Here is a 17,856-nt window from a genome sequence, read left to right on the forward strand (position 1 = left end):
CCTGTCCTGGAACTAGCTCTTGTAGACCAGGCTGGCCTCAAACTCACAGAGATCCGCCTGCCTCTGCCTCCCGAGTGCTGGGATTAAAGGCCTGCGCCACCACCGCCCGGCATACAATGTAAATTCTTAAGAACAAATATTAAAGCCAGGGTTGGTACCACGCAGCTTTGATCCTATATTACTCAAGGGGCAGAGGTGGGGGAGGGGGACCACTAACTGTGAGATCAATTAAGAGTACTAAAGAGGGGAGGAGATGAAAGGAGGAGGAAACAAAGATTAAGAGCCAGTGAGATACCTTAGTAGAGACCTGATGAACTTGAGTTTTGATCTCCAGATCATATAAGGTGACAGAAGAGAACCTGCTGAGGGTTAGTTGTCTTCTCATTTCCACGTTTGGACCATAGAAAACGTCTATGTGTTCTTACACACACACACAATAATAATAAAGATACAGGCTAGGAGATTGTCTTGCAATGTCTATTCCATATTAAAGGTCCTAGAGCATTTTTGGCAACCCTTCCAATAAAAAGGTTATTTTAGGCAACTTAATAAACGTATTCCTTTTGTTTTGGATCTCAATAAGATGAATAATAGTTTCTTCAGCATTTTAGGGGAAACGTAATTATTTGGTTGAAGCTATCGTATCTGAAGGCCAATGTTACAGTTATGTGGTGCTGGGGCCTTCTACACACAGGTGAGGCAAGTACTCTACCACTAACAGTCCCTTCAGAAATTTAAATTTGTGGGTAGGCATTGAAAATGGCATGAAGGTCAATGAGGCTGTTTACAAAGTCACATTAATATGTATGCATCTTGTTCCTAACAGCAACCATTGGCATCATGAACTGGAATAAAGGTGGCCCTGGAACTAAGCGGGGATTTGGCTTTGGAGGTTTTGCCATCAGTGCTGGAAAAAAGGAGGAAGCCAAGTTGCCACAGCAGTCCCACAGTGCCTTTGGGGCAGCCAGCTCTTCTTCTGGATTTGGGAAGTCTGCTCCACCACAGCTTCCTTCTTTCTACAAGATTGGATCTAAACGGGCCAATTTTGATGAAGAAAATGCGTAAGTGATGATCCTTGGTGAATGAACTGATGTGAATTATTCATTTCTTCAGCAGAAATTGAAGCAAAAAAAAAAATACTGTTTCCCCAGTAATTATAACTTCCAGGATTGGTGGTTTTTCCCTCCCCAACCCCCTTTCCTGCTGAATTGCTTACTTTAAGTATTTGTATGCCTGCTTATATCATTATTCCATGAATGACGTTTTCTTCCTGGTAGTGTTCTAATCACTAGTTAACACAGTGAACAACACATCATTTTGGTGTTTGAGTCAACTGATGCTTAAAACCTACTAAAGAGTTTTATAAAATTTGTATGGAGTTTGATGGACTTGTTTCAACCCAGCTGACAAGTCTCTTAATAGTATAATACGTCATACTGAAAGTTTGTGTTAGATGAATGTGTTAGTCACTTTACTAGTCTTTGTTTTCGTTTTCAGGTATTTTGAAGATGAAGAAGAAGACTCCAGCAACGTAGATTTACCTTACATTCCTGCTGAAAACTCACCTACCCGCCAGCAGTTCCATTCAAAACCAGCAGATTCGGACAGTGATGATGATCCCTTGGAGGCATTTATGGCTGAAGTAGAGGCAAGTATCAGCTCTTCTTTTTTTCTTAAAATACTGAGCAAATTGAAATAGTTAACATGTCTATAATTTTTTTTAGTCTTTTTGTTTTGGCTTTTGTTTTTTTGTTTTGTTCAGAGGTGATTGGTAAGTGACAAGAATAGCAAATTACAACATTTGAACATAATTACTCAAATAAATGTTCTGTTATAATAATCTTAGTATATTCTTAAGTGGAATACTGTTTTGTGGACTCTCTTGTTTATTAAATTCAAACTTCATAAGGAAACTAAACCTAAAGAACTCCATATATAGATTTAGAAATTCTGTATTCTGTAGTTCTGTTCTTTCCTCTTTATCAGCATTCATAACTTCTCTATAGAAACTGAAATCATGACTACCTTCTTCTTTTTTTTTTTTTTTAATTTATTTATTTATTGAGGATTTCTGCCTCCTCCCCGCCACCGCCTCCCATTTCCCTCCCCCTCCCCCGATTAAGTCCCTCTCCCTCATCAGCTTGAAGAGCCATCAGGGTTCCCTGACCTGTGGGAAGTCCAAGGACCGCCCACCTCCATCCAGGTTTAGTAAGTTGAGCATCCAAACCGCCCAGGCCCCCCCAAAGCCAGCACGTGCAGTAGGAGAAAAACCCATTGCCCTTGTTCTTGAGTTCTCTGTAGTCCTCATTGTCCGCTATGTTCAGCAAGTTCGGTTTTATCCCATGCTTTTTCAGACTCAGGCCAGCTGGCCTTGGTGAATTCCCGAAAGAACATCCCCATTGTCTCAGGATGTGGGTGTACCCCTCGCGGTCCTGAGTTCCTTGCTCGTGCTCCCCCTCCTTCTGCTCCTGATTTGGACCTTGAGATTTCTGCATGACTACCTTCTTATCTGGCTTTTTCATTTTCTTACTTTCTTCCCATCTCTAACATTTTACTTTCTAGATACTTAAAGTACGGGAAACTTCAAATATATAAAAGTAGAATAAGGACATGAGTTCCTGTATTGGTCAGACAGTGCTGTTCTGACCATACTAAGGAATGCCAGATTAGGGGAGAAAGGCCTGTTTGACTCAGAGTCCACAGGAGTCAGTTCCTTATCATGGGAAAGGCATTGTGGGGCAGAGCAGTTTACATCATGATGTCCAGGAAGCAGAGAGGCAGGAAAAGGCCAGAAACAAGACAATCACAATGCTCCACTACCTAAAGTTCCCAGAGCTTTCTCTGTAGTGTCACCAGCCAGTCACTAAACCCAGCATAGGACCCTTTTTAGGAACATTTCGTATCTAAATCATATTCTCCATGTATCCATTGCCTAATTTTTATCAACCATGGAGCCAAATAAGACTGTTGATACCTGTTCTCCTACAGCACTGTTCTCTTCAGTGCTTTTTAGTACCATGGCAGCTTATGTAATAAGACCTGTGCTCAAGGAATGTATATAGTTTTTCTTATCCTGGATTCATTTATTTATTGCTAGCTTGTCACCTGTTAGGTATTTAGATTTCTCACTTTTAATTTAAAGAAACTTATTTGTCTAAAGAATATAAATGTCTAATAGGTAGCCGAGCCAGAACTCACCTCTACTCCTCATATTCTTTATGTCTCTGAATTCTAGCTTAGAGGCTTTTTGTTTGTTTTGAGACAGGGTCTTTTTATGTAGTCCTTGTTATCCTGGAGCTCACTGTGTAGACCATACTGGTTTTAAATTCATGGTTTTAAACTCCTGCCTCTGCCTGGGATTAAAGCCGTGAACTACTTGACTGGCCTTAACTTAAGTGTTTTTGTAAATTTAACAAACCATTGAAGACATTTACCAAACTTTTCTCAAATTATTCAGGAAATACATGTGTCTTGCAACATAGTAGGCTTTAAATAAGTATGTTAAGTAATTCATTTTAAAAATGAAAGATAAGTAGTGCTTGAAATAGTTTATACAATGCTCTTGAGATAGGGACATTTCCTAGAAAGTGTTATATCTCAGAAAATCTCATTCATTCATCCTTTTTTAAAAAAATATTTTTATCTGTTTATTTTATGTATTTTAATATATGCTTTATCTTTACGTACACCTGCACACCAGAAGAGGGTAAGATTTCCATTATAGATGGTTGTAAACCACCAAGTGGTTGCTGAGAATTGAACTCAGGACCTCTTGAAGAGCAGAGTAGCCAGTGCTCTTAACTACTGAGCTATCTCCAGCCCCATTATTTCTTGATAATCTTAGTGATGAGTTATAAGAAAAATCAATTCTTGGTTTTGTTGTTGTTTTAGGTTTAAATTTAGATTTAATTTATAGTTTTATAAACTGATATGGCTTTTTTTGAATGAATTAATCTGCAAATAGCCAAATTCTCTTGCTTGACATTTAAATAGTTGAAGTTCTTTAGGGGTTAAATATTTTGAGTACACTAACATACTCCTGGATGTCTTTGGTAAAGTATTAGGAGATTTAGTTAGCCAAGAACAGAGATAGCAGTTGTCAGATTTTGAAGAGTGTCATTGTCTAATATAAATTACTAACGTCAAATGCTGACTTTTCTAGGACTTGAATTTGATGAAGATTTATTTTTAGACAGTGTTCTAAAGAAAGATTTATATAGGCTTAAAGGAATATGTTGGGCTGGAGAGATGGCTCAGTGGGTAAGAGCACATACTAGTCTTCCAGAGGACCTTTGTTAAACTCCTAGCACCCAAGTGGCAGCTCTGAACTGTCTATAATTCCAGTTTCAGGATCTGATATCCTTTTCCCCCTTTTATGTGTACCAGGCACACATGGCATATACACTTACATACATGTAGGCAAAACATTTACACACATAAAATAACATATAAATAATAATAATAAATCTTAAAAGTAAAAAAGAAAAAGCCAGGAATGGCAGTGCAGGCCTTTAATCCCAGCACTCAGGAGGCAAAGGCAGGTGGATTTCTGAGTTTGAGGCCAGCCTGGTCTACAAGAGTTAGTTCCAGGACAGGCTCCAAAGCTACAGAGAAATCCTGTCTTGAAAAAAGAAGGAAAAAGTAAACAAAGAATGTGTTCTGCAAGTGTAGTGATTTGCTTCGTCTGTAATGGCATCGTTGGTGCCATGTTCAACCTCTGCCAGCCTGTATAACTATTCTTACCTGTCCCACCTCATCCTCAGTTGAGAAAACAAAATTGCCAGATGTTGGGAGGCAGGATCACTATAGTCAGGTATAGTATAGCCTATAATTTCAGCACTTGTAGCACTAGATAGACGGAAGGAAGAACATAACTAGATGGAGGCTAACCTAGGCTACATAGAAAGATCTTGCCTCAGAAAGACCAGGGGAAAAGAAGAGAAGGCGGCTAGGTGGTGGCAGTACACACCTTTAATCCCAACACTTAAGGAGGAGATGCAGGCTGATCATTGTGAGTTCGAGGCCAGCCTGGTCTACAGAGCAAGTTCCAGGACAGCCAGATAGCCAGAGCTACACAGAGAAACCCTGTGTCACACACCCAAAAAAAAAAAAAAGAAAGAGAAAGAGAAGAAAGGGGGAAGGGGAAAACCACTCTTCAGTTCAGAGCCAGTTTTCCAAAATAAGAGCCAGAACTGAATAAATACCTCACCCATTTTTTGTTTTTTTTTTTTTTTTTTTTTTTTTTTGTTGTTGTTGTTTTTCACTTTTGGTTTTGGTGGTGGTGGTTATAGAGAATTTTAGCTATACCTACTTTTCTAAAAAAATTACCAAATATTTATATGTACGTCTATAGTATGTGTTGCAGTAAAAACTGAAATCCATGTACAGCAAAAAGACATATATTTGTCTTTGAAAAATAGTTGTAGCAGCTTCCCGAAAGGTTGCATGAAAATGCAGCCGACAGCACATAGGACAGGACAGCTGTGAACATGTCTCAGTTGTATGAACTGTTCATGATGAAATTTGTCTTTGAGTGTTTTAAAGTGTATGATTCCATGTAGCCTTTTGTTCCATTAGGATCAGGCGGCTAGAGACATGAAGAGACTTGAAGAAAAGGACAAGGAAAGAAAAAATGTAAAGTAAGTGGTTTTCTTCACTCGCACAAAGCTTCCATAGAAACTGCTGAAGCATAGAAAAGAGTATTCTAAAGAATTCATAGAGGAAAGAATTTTCAAGTACACAAAGGTCTATGCTTGGGATATCTCTGTATCTTGAGTATTTCTCTAGGTATGAAGATGGCATAGTCTTTGTGTTTGTAAAAACTAAAAGGCGTTCTGTTTGGTAAAATAGTATTTTGTTATAAATAATTGTCCAGGCAACAGGAAATGAATATATTGACGGTAAAGGTAGTATAGTTACAAAAGTTTCGGTTCCTTGTCTTGAATTTCATCTCATAATAATATTAAATAGACTAATGTCTGTGTCATCAGTTTCTAGAAATTTTGATTATATAATAATGTCATATAAAAATTAGGAATAAATAAAACCTGATTTCATCTAAAGAGTGACCTTATTCTTTAGCAATTAAACCCTGAACTTGAATGGTTATTTTCTGGGGGAGAAAAATTTTCCTTTGTTGAATACACTCCTAAAACCTTTTTGCCAAACATGTTTGGACCTGTCCCCCTCTGTTCATGCCTCTGCCAGGGTTTCTATGACATATGGAGTATCAGCCATCTTTTGGTGCTTGCTGTGTGTTGGGTTCTTCTAGCTTCCCTATGCTTGTAGCGTTGTGTGCAGGTTGCCTTAGGAATAGCAAACGCTCTAAGTTAGGTAGAAAGTTGGATTAGAAAGATACGGCTATGGGTAGTAAGCAGTAATACTTTACACAATAGACTAAGAGATGCAACAAGTGTCAGTGGTTCCATTCCCCATATGAAATACTAGTTTTAGTTCCAAAGTCATGAAAGAATGTAGTTTTCCTTTTCCTCCCCATCTCCAAGGTAACTGATTTTGACTGAGAGCTAGAAGTTGCAGGAACAATAGTATATACTAAATTCAAGAGGGCTTTTTTCTTTTTAATATGAATACATTACACAGCTGTGTTATGTTTGTTGTATATATTACAAAGCTTAGCATTCTTTGGTACCTGTCTTCACAAAGAAAGTTTCTTTTGCTTCATACATCAGTTAGTAACTGATGTTTCTAGGGGTACCATCATCTCATTAAAAAAAAAGGAAAGTTTAGGTCAAGGAGTTAAGGCACACATATATTTTGGGTGGATCATTTACAATATGCTTATTGCTGCTTTGTTCTCGTTAGTGTTGAGAGTTCCTATACTGTTTGGAATTCAACACTAATCTACTGTAAGTATGGAGCTGGGTATGTGGAACATTTGCAGGGAAGTTTGTTTCTCCGTTTGTTTTTCCAGGGGTATTCGAGATGACATTGAAGAAGAAGATGACCAAGTGAGTTCCTATGCAGTATTTCTATCTTTTATTTTTAATTCCACAAAGTCTATACTGGGGACAGACTAGAGCTTGCTTTCACTGAATGACTTCCTCGTTTTTACCTGTGTGACCTGTTAGTAAGATATTCATATAGCTTTCACCCATGTTGAAGGTGGAATTTTTGATCAACTGACATAAAAAAGCAAATATGAACTTTTATTCGGTGTTTTTTTCTTATCCAAATTTTAAGTTAACTGTGATTAAAGCTGTAGTAGTAGTATGGGGTCCATTGCTGTCCTTTGCCTCTTTCCAATAGTTTGTGATTCTTATATTTTAGATGGAACATCAGTAACTGTCCATTAGTATTTCTTTTTTCCATGTTTAGTTGTGAAATGGTGAAATCCATATACCTGTCCAGGTTTGTGACCTCTCTAATCAATGTCAGCTTCCAAACTTGGATTGGTATAAAGCCAAAGCATGTGTTCTCCCTCTCTGGGCAGGGTAGTGAGATGTCCCTACAAACAGGAAGGCTTCTGTTAAATAAGTCAAATCATTGTGCAGTAGTAATTGTCTTACTCATTGATTCTGAGTACTGCTCTCTTAAAAAAAAATCATTGCTAGTGAAAGTCTATTCTTATTTGATAGGATTTGTTTAGACTATGCAGTCTTATGGTACACTTGTGTGCACTGACAACAAAGGTAGAAATGTTTTTATTTGTGCTTGGATTTGATTATGCTCTTGTGCTTTCCTGCAGGAAGCTTATTTTCGATACATGGCAGAAAACCCAACTGCTGGGGTGGTTCAGGAGGAGGAGGAAGACAATCTGGAGTATGATAGTGATGGAAACCCAATTGCACCTTCCAAAAAAATTATTGATCCTCTTCCTCCTATTGATCATTCAGAGGTATTAGATTTCTTTCTTTGTTTCAAACTGATAGTTTCATAGCTCAGGATCCTAATTTCTGCTAAGTGGTTGAATCAGAAATTCTGTGAGGCATTCATAGCCTATAAACTAGCTCACTGTAATCTCAGTACTTAGAAGGTGGAGGCAGGGAGGAGAGTCAAAAGTTTGAGGTCAACCTAGGCTGTATAGTGAGTTGCGGTTTGGCTTTGGTTACTGAATGAGACTCTGTTTCAAAACCAAAAGGTGTTGGGCGGTGGTGGCACATGCCTTTAATCCCAGTACTCAAGTGGCAGGGGCAGACAGATTTGTGAGTTCAAGGCCAGCCTGGTCTACAGAGAGAGATCCAGGACAGCCAAGGCTACACCAAGAAATGCTATCATTAAAAACAAACAAACAAGCAAAAATCCAAAAGGGCTTATTGTAAATAGTTTCATATTATAGAAAGAAAATGTGGGGGCTAGAGATTAACTCAGTTGGTAGAATGCTTGCTTACTATTCACAAAGCCTGCTATTAAATCCCCAGCATTTCATAAAACCAATTGTGATGCATGCCTTTAGTCCCTAGGAATGTGGTGCATGCCTCTAGTCCCAGCAGTATGAAGACCTGCCTTTGCTACATATTAAGACACTCTCAACAATCAAAAGAAATCAAAATATGCTTGGTTACTAATTTTAATAAGTTATGTGAGCAATTTCATGGATTTAAGGATTTTGTTTTGGAACTGGAGAAGTGGCTCAGTGGTTAAGAGTGCTTGCTGCTTTCCCAGAGGACCAGAGTGTGGTTCATAGCACCCATCCCTGTAATCAGAGGATTCTCTCTTGCCCTCCAGTTCCCAAATAACCACTCAGAGGCTTAATATTACTTATAAATGTTTGGCTGATGGTTCAGGCTTATTACTAGCTAGCTCTTTCATTTAAAATAACCCATTTCTATCAATCTAGTATTGCCACATGGCTGTGGCATTACCAGTCTGCTGGCATGTTGTTCCTTGGGCAGCTGAATGTTGTCTCCCAGACCCCACCCTTCTTTATCTCTACTTAGATTTCCTCCCTGGCTTTATTCTGTCTTGCCATAGGCCAAAACAACTTTATTTATCAGCTAATGAGAGCAACACATATTCATAGCATACAGAAAGCTATCCCACATCACACACGTACATCAGACACCTCATAAGCACTTATAACTAGTTCTAAGGAATCTGATGTCCTCTTCTAGTTTACTCAGCCATCCACACATATGTGACATACACTCTCAAAGACATGTACATATAGTAAAAATGAATATTTTGCTGACCAGTAGTGGCACACACCTTTAATCCCAACACTCGGGAGGCAGAAGCAGGCGAATCTCTGAGTTTGAGGCCAGCCTGATCTACAAAGTGAGTTCCAGGACAGCTAGGGAAAACAGAAAAACCCTTCCACAAATGACTAAATAAATAAATATTTTTTGTTGATTTTTTTAATGGTGTGTTATGTAATGGGGATGGTATATGCACAAGAATGCAGTATCCAAGGAGGGAGGCCAAAAGAGAGGGGTATCTGATCTCTTTGAAGCTGGAGTTAAAAGCAGTTAAGAGCTGCCCGAGGTGGATGCTGGAAACTGAACTTGGATCATCTTCAAGAGCACCAAGAGTCATTTCTCCAGCCCTAACTTCGTGCTTTAAAAAAAGGAGAGAGAGAACTCCTTCTGAAGACAACGTTGTCTCTAAAGGAAATACTGGAAATGTTTTTAAATGCTTGAATCTGGATGAACTATTTAATCCTAAGCATAGTTAAATGTTATTTGTGGAACAATTGCTTTAAAAACACGTTTTCTCTGCCGGGTGGTGGTGACTCACATCTTTAATCCTAGCACTCGGGAGGCAGAGGCATGTGGATTTCTGAGTTTGAGGCCAGCCTGGTTTACAAGACAAATTCCAGGACATCCAGAGCTACCCAGAAACCCTGTCGCAAAAAACTAAAATAAAAAAAAAAGTTTTCTCTGAGACCTTTAGCACAACAGAAATTCTGCTCCATGTTTTTAGAGTCTGAGTTGTCTTCAGGAAGTAGATCAGTATCTATTTTGAAAGTAGGAATTTGGAAAAATTAAGGTTGTGCTTTTTAGGAGTGTGTGTCAAGAATAAATGAATTCACAAGAATGCCTTTGTTTTTAGAATATTTGTAAAAGATAATTTTATATTAAAATCAAACTTACAGGATTGACTCTTGAATTCTAGACTAACTTTGAATAATTGGACCTGCAGATTGACTATCCACCATTTGAAAAAAATTTTTACAATGAACATGAGGAGATAACCAACCTCACCCCACAGCAGTTAATAGACCTGAGGCATAAACTCAACCTTCGGGTAAGAGTCATTACTTGCTTAATACTGATTTGTGTTTAGAATTACTGCTTATCCAGATAGTAACCCTGGGTTTATTTACTAGTGAGAATAATAATTACAGACCTGAAGGTTTGTGTGTCCTCATTTGATTGTTTTATTCCTATAGATGATATATCAGAAAGTTTTGACTTTCCCTTTTTAAAAAACTGTAGTGGTGCTGGTGGTGGTGGGTGTGTGGGTGGGTGCCTTTACATGCTCAGTCTTTTCACCAGCCCTATATTTTGTTTTGCATATTTAATCAACTTTATACTGTGGTGGGTGGGCTAGCAATGAAAAGTAGAAGGCTCCTCTTCATGTATAAGAGGTAGAATTTATAATGTAAACAATCCATGAAGTGTTAGAAGTTACAATATATTTGCTTCAAGTTATATATAGTGTATTTTTTTTAGATTTATTTGTTTAATATATGAGTGTCCTATATGCATATACACCTTTATGCCAGAAGAGGACACCAGATCCCACTAGATATCATTGTGTACCATCCTGTGGGTGCTGGAAATTGAACTCGGGACCTCTGGGAGAGCAGTCAGCTATTGAACACTGAGCCATTCCTCCAGTCCCTAGTGTGCTCTTTTTAAAATATCAAATAAATGAGGAAGGTTTCTGTCCTGCCCAGTTTTTGAAGCTGGTAAGCCCCAAAGGAAGTCACACAGAGGTCTCCATAAGATTATAAATTGAAAAAAAAAAGATTATAAATTGATTGGCCTATTAGCCTGGGCTTTTTATTAGCTCTTGTAGCTTATATTAACCCATTATTTTTATCTATGTTAGCCACATGGCTCAGTACTTTTTTCAGCGGGGCAGGTCACATCTTGCTTTTTAGGTGGTTGAGATAGGACTGTGGAAAGGGAGCTTCCTGCTTTCCAGAATTTTTCTGTTCTCATCGCTCCGCTTCTACTTCTTCCTGTCTGGTTGACCCACCTATACTTCCTGCTTGGCCAATCAGCATTTATTGAAAACATGATTGACAGAATACAGACAATTCTCCCACACCAGAGGAGGCCTGGAGAGTTGGCTCTGCTTATTGCATGATCATGATGGCTAAAGTTTAGATATTTCCAAATAGGCATTCCACAAACACCTGTTAATCAAGCTCAGAGGGATCAGAGCTTCTTCTCTAAATATACACACCCAAATCTTTTTAAGTGATTGTCTTTTAAAAACCTAAAACAATTTTATAATAATACTTTAAACTACCCACCAAAAATTTGATTTGCTCATTTACCATATTGTTTAAAATGTTTTTATATGTTAAAGTCAAATAGAAGGAACATGGGTTGGTTTACTCTAGTGTGAATAACTAAGGTCTGTTTCCATGTTATTAGTTGCTACATGATGTTTGAAAACTCAAAGACTATTGTATGTGTGTGTGGGCATGTTTGCCGTCTTGTTTTCCAGGAATTTACTAGCACTTCCCTCTCCCAAAATAAAGATCTTTAGTAATAGCCAGGTGATGGTGGCTCCTTTTCCACATTTGAACCAGCACTTAGGAGGCAGAAGCAGGGGGATCTCTGAATTCAAGGCCAGCCTGGCCCACAGAGCAAGTTTCAGAGAACAGATTACAGAGAAACCCTGTCTTGGGGGTGGGGGGGACGACAAATAAAAAAATCTTTAGTAATAAAAATCCTTGTTGGAAATTCTGAGCATTATCAGAGAAGCAGTGGAAAGTTACTACTACTGTGTAGACAAAATAGGGTCACAATAATCCCCATTCTTTGCCCACTTGGAACAGGGCTTCATAGTGTCTAGACCATCCCTAGGAGAAACATTAACTCAGGAAGTTGCATCTTTCTAACCAATGGCTATAGATTTAGTTTTAATCTTGTAATTAATTGATTTCAAGAATAAATCTTAATTTTTTTGTTACCTTCTTTAAAGTTTATTCAAAATAGCAAAAATAATGTTAATAACTTTTCTAGTTAAGCAATTTCTATCAATTATGAGAAAATTAATTTTAAGATAGTGTTTGGTACTTAGTCATTTAAAATCATTTGATTGAATATGTCAGGAATTCTTGCCTTGATATTTTTTGCCTGAGGACCTGGTCATGTTTGAGGTTTTACCTTTTTGGCGTATGCTTTTACTTACACACTCTATATTCTAGCTAAAGTGCTTGATCTGAGTAGGTACTGTTGAACTTTAAATGCTATTGAAGTGGCAGTACTGGTATACTGGCAATTGTCTTTGTCTCTAGGTCTCTGGGGCTGCACCTCCTAGACCAGGAAGTAGTTTTGCTCATTTTGGGTTTGATGAACAGCTTATGCACCAGATTCGGAAGTCTGAGTACACACAACCAACTCCCATACAATGTCAGGTATGTAAAATATCATGGGAGAAAAATGAAACAGCGATAAGAAATCTATACTTTTATTTAAAACTCTTTTTTGTGTGTGTGGTTACAGTAGTAGGGATCAAACCCAAGGCTTCATACATGCAAGGCAAGTCCTCTTCCCCTAAATTGTATTTAAAGTCCTGAAACTTTTAAATATTGAAGAAAAAAATGAGAATTCTTCACTAGTATATGAAATTGCTAAGTGACTAGAAAATGTGTTTTTATACCTGCTAAATACTTTGAAAATATGATGTAAGGAAAATGCTTCATTATCTAAACCTTGCCAAAAAGATTTGTGCATGGATATATTTGGTGCTTTTGATGACAGAATTTTTTTCATTTATTACTGAGACTAATAGCTTCTGTTTCCCATTCAAATGTGGGGTTTATTTATTTATTTAAAAATGAGAAATTTATATAATATGAATGGTTTTTTCTAGAAGAGAACATAAAAAATATTTTTTTAGCTTTATGCATATGGGTATTTTGCTTGCATATATGTCTCTTTACCTCTTACATACAGTGCATGTAGAAGCCAGTGAACAGAGTTGGATCCCCTGGAAGTGGAGTTACAGTAATGGGCCACCATGTGGTGCTTGGTATTGAACTTGGGCCCTCTGGAAAAGCCACTAGTGATCTTAACTACTGAGCCATCTCTCCAGCTCCATTAAAAGAAATTTAATAACTTCTTTTATAAACCATAAGCATTTTTCAATATATTGATATAAATGAGAGTCTTTTTAATAAATGAAGGCTGAATCACATGAAGGTAATAATATTTCCTTTAAATCAAGTTGATGGAAGTGTCAGGATTCAGCTAGTGTGTGTGATCTGGAATATTTTTATTCCATTGGAAATGAATGTCACCTATAGTCATTTTTCCAGGCTTATCTGTGGAATTGAAATTTTAGAGTATATAAACCTTTTCTCCTCTAGGGTGTTCCTGTAGCATTAAGTGGTAGAGACATGATTGGTATTGCTAAAACAGGCAGTGGGAAAACCGCAGCCTTTATTTGGCCCATGTTGATTCATATAATGGATCAGAAGGAATTGGAACCAGGTGATGGACCAATTGCTGTGATTGTCTGCCCCACTAGGGAGCTTTGTCAACAGGTATGTGCTTTTTATAAAAGGCTCCTTTGCACATTTGGACTAGTGAGAGTCAATGAGTAGAAAGATTTATGAATTGTAGTTGTTGTTACCTTGAGGTGCATGCATTGGCACACACGTGGGGCCACTTAAGAGAGACCTGAGGTTGACTTTGGGTGCCTTCCTAGATTCGTCTTCACATTTGTGGGGCTGTTACTGCTAGTGTAGCATTCTGTCTCCATCTCCCAGATGCTTCTGGGGTTATTGCCAAGTCACCATGGTCACCCAGCTTTTGTGTGGGTTCTAGAAGTCTAAATGTCAGTCCTCTCACTTGCATTGTAAGTGCTTAACCCACTGACCTGTCTCCCAACCTCCCCCAACTTCTGTTTTAAATGTGATAAAATTATATACAAAATTGACCATCTTCAACCATTTTAAGTGTGTAGTTCATTGACTACCATTAAGTACATTCACATTATTATGCTCCCAGAAAAGTCTTGATATTAAAAAAGTGTTAGATATTATCTATAACAGGAATAACATAACAATTGTGTGTTGTTGTTTTTTTTTTTTACTCTTAAAGTGGTGTGGGTTTTGTGGGAGTTATTTTTATTATACGCTCGCAATGTTTTCTCTATAGTGAATTAATTTTCTTGTTAGAATGATAGGATCAAGAAGAGAATGAATGATTCAGTGAAAGATGGTAGCCTTATTTTATGATTAAACTGGGTGTGGTGGCTCATGCCTTTAGTCCCAGCAGTCAGGGGACTCAGGCCAGAGGATCGCTGAGTCTGAGTCCAGCCTGGTGTACATAGCAAGCTCCAAGACATACAGACCTCATAGACTGACTCTGCCTCAAAAAACAAAGATGAAACAAACCAAAGAATGGTGATTTGTAAACCATATTCTAGGTTTTGGTATCTCTCTCTCTGTCTCTCTCTCTCATATTTGCTTTTGTGGGTTTTTGGGGTTTGTTTTGTTTTATTTTTAATTGTTACTGTTGTTTTGGTTGTTGTTGGTGTGGGTGTGTGTTTAATAATAGGAATTAAGCACAGAGCCCTTTAAGAGCTAGGCAAGTGTTGAACTATATACCCAACCTCTTCTGTTTGTATTGTTCTAGTTTTTGTGACTTTGAGTTAGTGTCTCATTAAATTACCCAGTTGGATTTGAACTTGCTATCTTCTTTCTTAACCTCCCAGGTACCTAGAACTCGAAGCCTGTGCCATTAGGCACAGCTAGGTTTTGATTTTTGACACACTATGTTGTTCAAAACTCTCTTTTGAGTAATGCTAAAAGTATTTGTTAAGCTTCTTGTTTGTTAATATTTTATTAATGACTTTTTAGATCCACGCAGAATGTAAGCGGTTTGGGAAAGCTTATAATCTTCGATCAGTGGCAGTATATGGAGGAGGGAGCATGTGGGAGCAGGCCAAGGCCCTTCAGGAAGGAGCAGAGATTGTTGTTTGTACCCCAGTAAGTGTATCTGTGTTTAAATGGGTTCTCAGTCCTTCTTGACTTAGAAAACACCATTGCTTTTGAGGAAACTTCCATCTAACATTTTAGTAGAGCTAGGTTGAGAATGCTCCAGGGGAATTGCTGCCTTTCGTTTTGATTTAATTATGATTAGTTGACTAAACCACAATCTAGTTATAACATGTGTGGCCCGTGCATTAACAGCGACAAGTTCCTTCCTGTTTCACAAGATTTTCTTAGTTCTCCTAAAAGTTGGATCTGTGGTTGCTAAGAATGTGAAGAATCATAAAGATACTTAGGTTAAACATTAAAACTCATCCATAAGTTTTTAAATCTTTTTAGATTATATTACAAGAATGGTTCTGGCCTAATTGTTCATAGAATTTAAACCATAATTAATGTAAAGGGTGAGCTTGAGTTTTTAGAATTCTATTCTTGCTGAGTATGGTGGGTGGCATATGCCTGTAGTCCCAGCACTTAAAAGGCAGAACCAAGCCACCCATGAACACCCTGTCTAAAAAAAGTATTATTCTGAGTTTGTTGCATAAAGACTCTCAGATCTGTATCTGTTTCTAAGACCAAAGAATCGATGCTTTTTCCAGGAGTGTAGCTGTAAAATGTCTTTGCAAATTTTTAGTTATACTTACTATTCATTTGTGACTCTCACAGGGTCGGCTGATTGATCATGTGAAGAAGAAGGCTACTAATCTTCAAAGAGTCTCTTACCTTGTGTTTGATGAAGCCGACCGGATGTTTGACATGGGATTTGGTATGCCTTTGAGTATCAGTTTCTTGTGTCCCCATCTTCAAGTTAGTTTTTTCTGTGTCTTTCTAGAGTTAACCAGTAGTTTTCATCATGAAAGATGTTAAAAATACTTCTGGATTTCAAAAGAAGAGATAGACCAAGCCATGAGCCATTTATTTGTAGGAGTTTTCTGAAGGGAAGTGCTAGTCTTGACTGTTGAGAAAATGTGCAAGTGCTTAAAGCAGAGAGACTGTTTTCTGTTCTTCATTTTCACTCACAGCCCTTGAAGGTTAACGTCCAATATTAGGTCATCCGAGGTCCTTTCTTGGACTCTTTGACTCAACCTGGATATGCAGATTTCTACATAACCACTATCCACCCAGTTCCGCTACTCTGTGAAGTTTTTTTGAAATTTCATTCTGAATGCTGTCTAGGAGTTTCAGGGCTTTTTTAATCCTTGAAGTTCTCGTGAGTTTTCCTAAAGTGACTTTCACACCTCTCTTAACTGCATTACAGTATTGTTCTGATTACTGTTCTGTTTCTTTCAGAGTACCAGGTTCGTTCCATAGCAAGTCATGTCCGTCCTGACAGACAGAGTATGTATGAAGCAGCTTTGTAATAAAACTATATTTATAGTCAAAATGAACACCTATTTTATAAGTACTCACAGTTATGGAAGCGAAAATTTCTGTGTACGTACTGATGCTAACTGTAAAGGGGAGAGTTAATGACCATTTATTTGAGCTAAAAAAAAAAACTTTAGAAATTATTAGATATAACTCCTGTATTTTTTGTTTTCCACAGTGCTGAACCTAAGTCTTCTGCATGCTAGGCAAGCACTCTACCTCTCTGTGCTATATATATATCTCCAGCCCCCAACCTTTTTTTTTATTTTTTAATTTTTTCTCACCTTTTTTGGTTGAGTCTTACTAAGTCGACTAGGCTGTCCTTGAACAATGTAGCCTAGGCAGGCCATGAACATGGCAATACTCCTGCCTCATCCTCCAAATAGCTGGGATTACAGGTCCTTGCCACCAGGTCCAGAAAACTGAAATTCAGTAGTTTGCTGCAGTTTAACTGCTGATTTGAAATAAGAACCCTTTTCTGAACCATTACAACAACTCATTTCTTTGTTTGCTTGTTTTTTTTTGTTTTTTTTTTTTTTTTTTTTTGGATTTTCGAGACAGGGTTTCTCCGTAATTTTTTGGTTCCTGTCCCGGAACTAGCTCTTGTAGAGCAGGCTGGCCTCGAACTCACAGAGATCCGCCTGCCTCTGCCTCCCGAGTGCTGGGATTAAAAGCGTGCGCCACCACCTCCCGGCAACAACTCATTTCTTGATTGAAAATGAAAAACAAAAGAAAGAAAACCATTTTTATTTAGTGAACCAGTTACATTGCAGAAGCTTAATCAATGGATTCTGTAAGAAATACTTTTTTTATTTTTTGTTTTAACAGTATTTGCTTTATCTTTTAGCTCTCTTATTCAGTGCAACTTTTCGGAAAAAGATTGAAAAATTGGCCAGAGACATCTTGATTGACCCTATTCGAGTAGTGCAGGGAGACATTGGAGAGGTAATCCTGTACAAGGCTGGGTGGGTTCTGGGATTTCTCTTAGTGACATAGAATCTGTAGCCCTGGATATCCTAGAACTAGCACTATAGATCAGCACTCTGCCTCCTGAGTGCTGGAATGAAAGGCAGGTGCCACCACACCTGGTCCTACAGTAATGCTTTAGTTAAAATGTTATGTATGGTACAGCATGGTTTAGATTTGCTTTAAGATACACAAGTTGAGGGGAGTGTCACAGTGTCGATATATGGAAGCTGAATGATGGATATATGGGAATTATATTTGTTTCATCTTTTTTGTTTGGTTTTTCAGAAAGTTTTGTAACTTCCCAGGCTGTCCTGGAACTCTGAGATCCACATGCCTCTGCCTTCCAAGTGCTGGTATTAAAGGTGTATACTACCACACAT

The 17,856-nt window shown here is 38.0% G+C and overlaps 1 protein-coding gene across 1 annotated transcript in view; it reads left to right on the plus strand.

Annotated features, from left to right (window-relative positions):
• Ddx42 (DEAD-box helicase 42) overlaps positions 1–17,856 on the plus strand; it is a 41,252-nt gene that overhangs the window by 12,803 nt on the left and 10,593 nt on the right. The window contains exons 2-13 of the mRNA XM_013354562.2: positions 827–1,061; positions 1,498–1,648; positions 5,578–5,639; positions 6,932–6,968; positions 7,706–7,855; positions 10,099–10,203; positions 12,437–12,556; positions 13,511–13,687; positions 15,008–15,136; positions 15,806–15,905; positions 16,430–16,477; positions 17,355–17,452. Of these exons, the coding sequence (XP_013210016.1) occupies positions 841–1,061; positions 1,498–1,648; positions 5,578–5,639; positions 6,932–6,968; positions 7,706–7,855; positions 10,099–10,203; positions 12,437–12,556; positions 13,511–13,687; positions 15,008–15,136; positions 15,806–15,905; positions 16,430–16,477; positions 17,355–17,452 (1,398 nt within the window). The 5' untranslated portion in view covers positions 827–840. The remainder of the gene's footprint in view (positions 1–826; positions 1,062–1,497; positions 1,649–5,577; positions 5,640–6,931; positions 6,969–7,705; positions 7,856–10,098; positions 10,204–12,436; positions 12,557–13,510; positions 13,688–15,007; positions 15,137–15,805; positions 15,906–16,429; positions 16,478–17,354; positions 17,453–17,856) is intronic.

Source organism: Microtus ochrogaster, unplaced genomic scaffold (genome assembly GCF_000317375.1).
Source record: "Microtus ochrogaster isolate Prairie Vole_2 unplaced genomic scaffold, MicOch1.0 UNK48, whole genome shotgun sequence".
NCBI lineage: Eukaryota > Metazoa > Chordata > Mammalia > Rodentia > Cricetidae > Microtus > Microtus ochrogaster.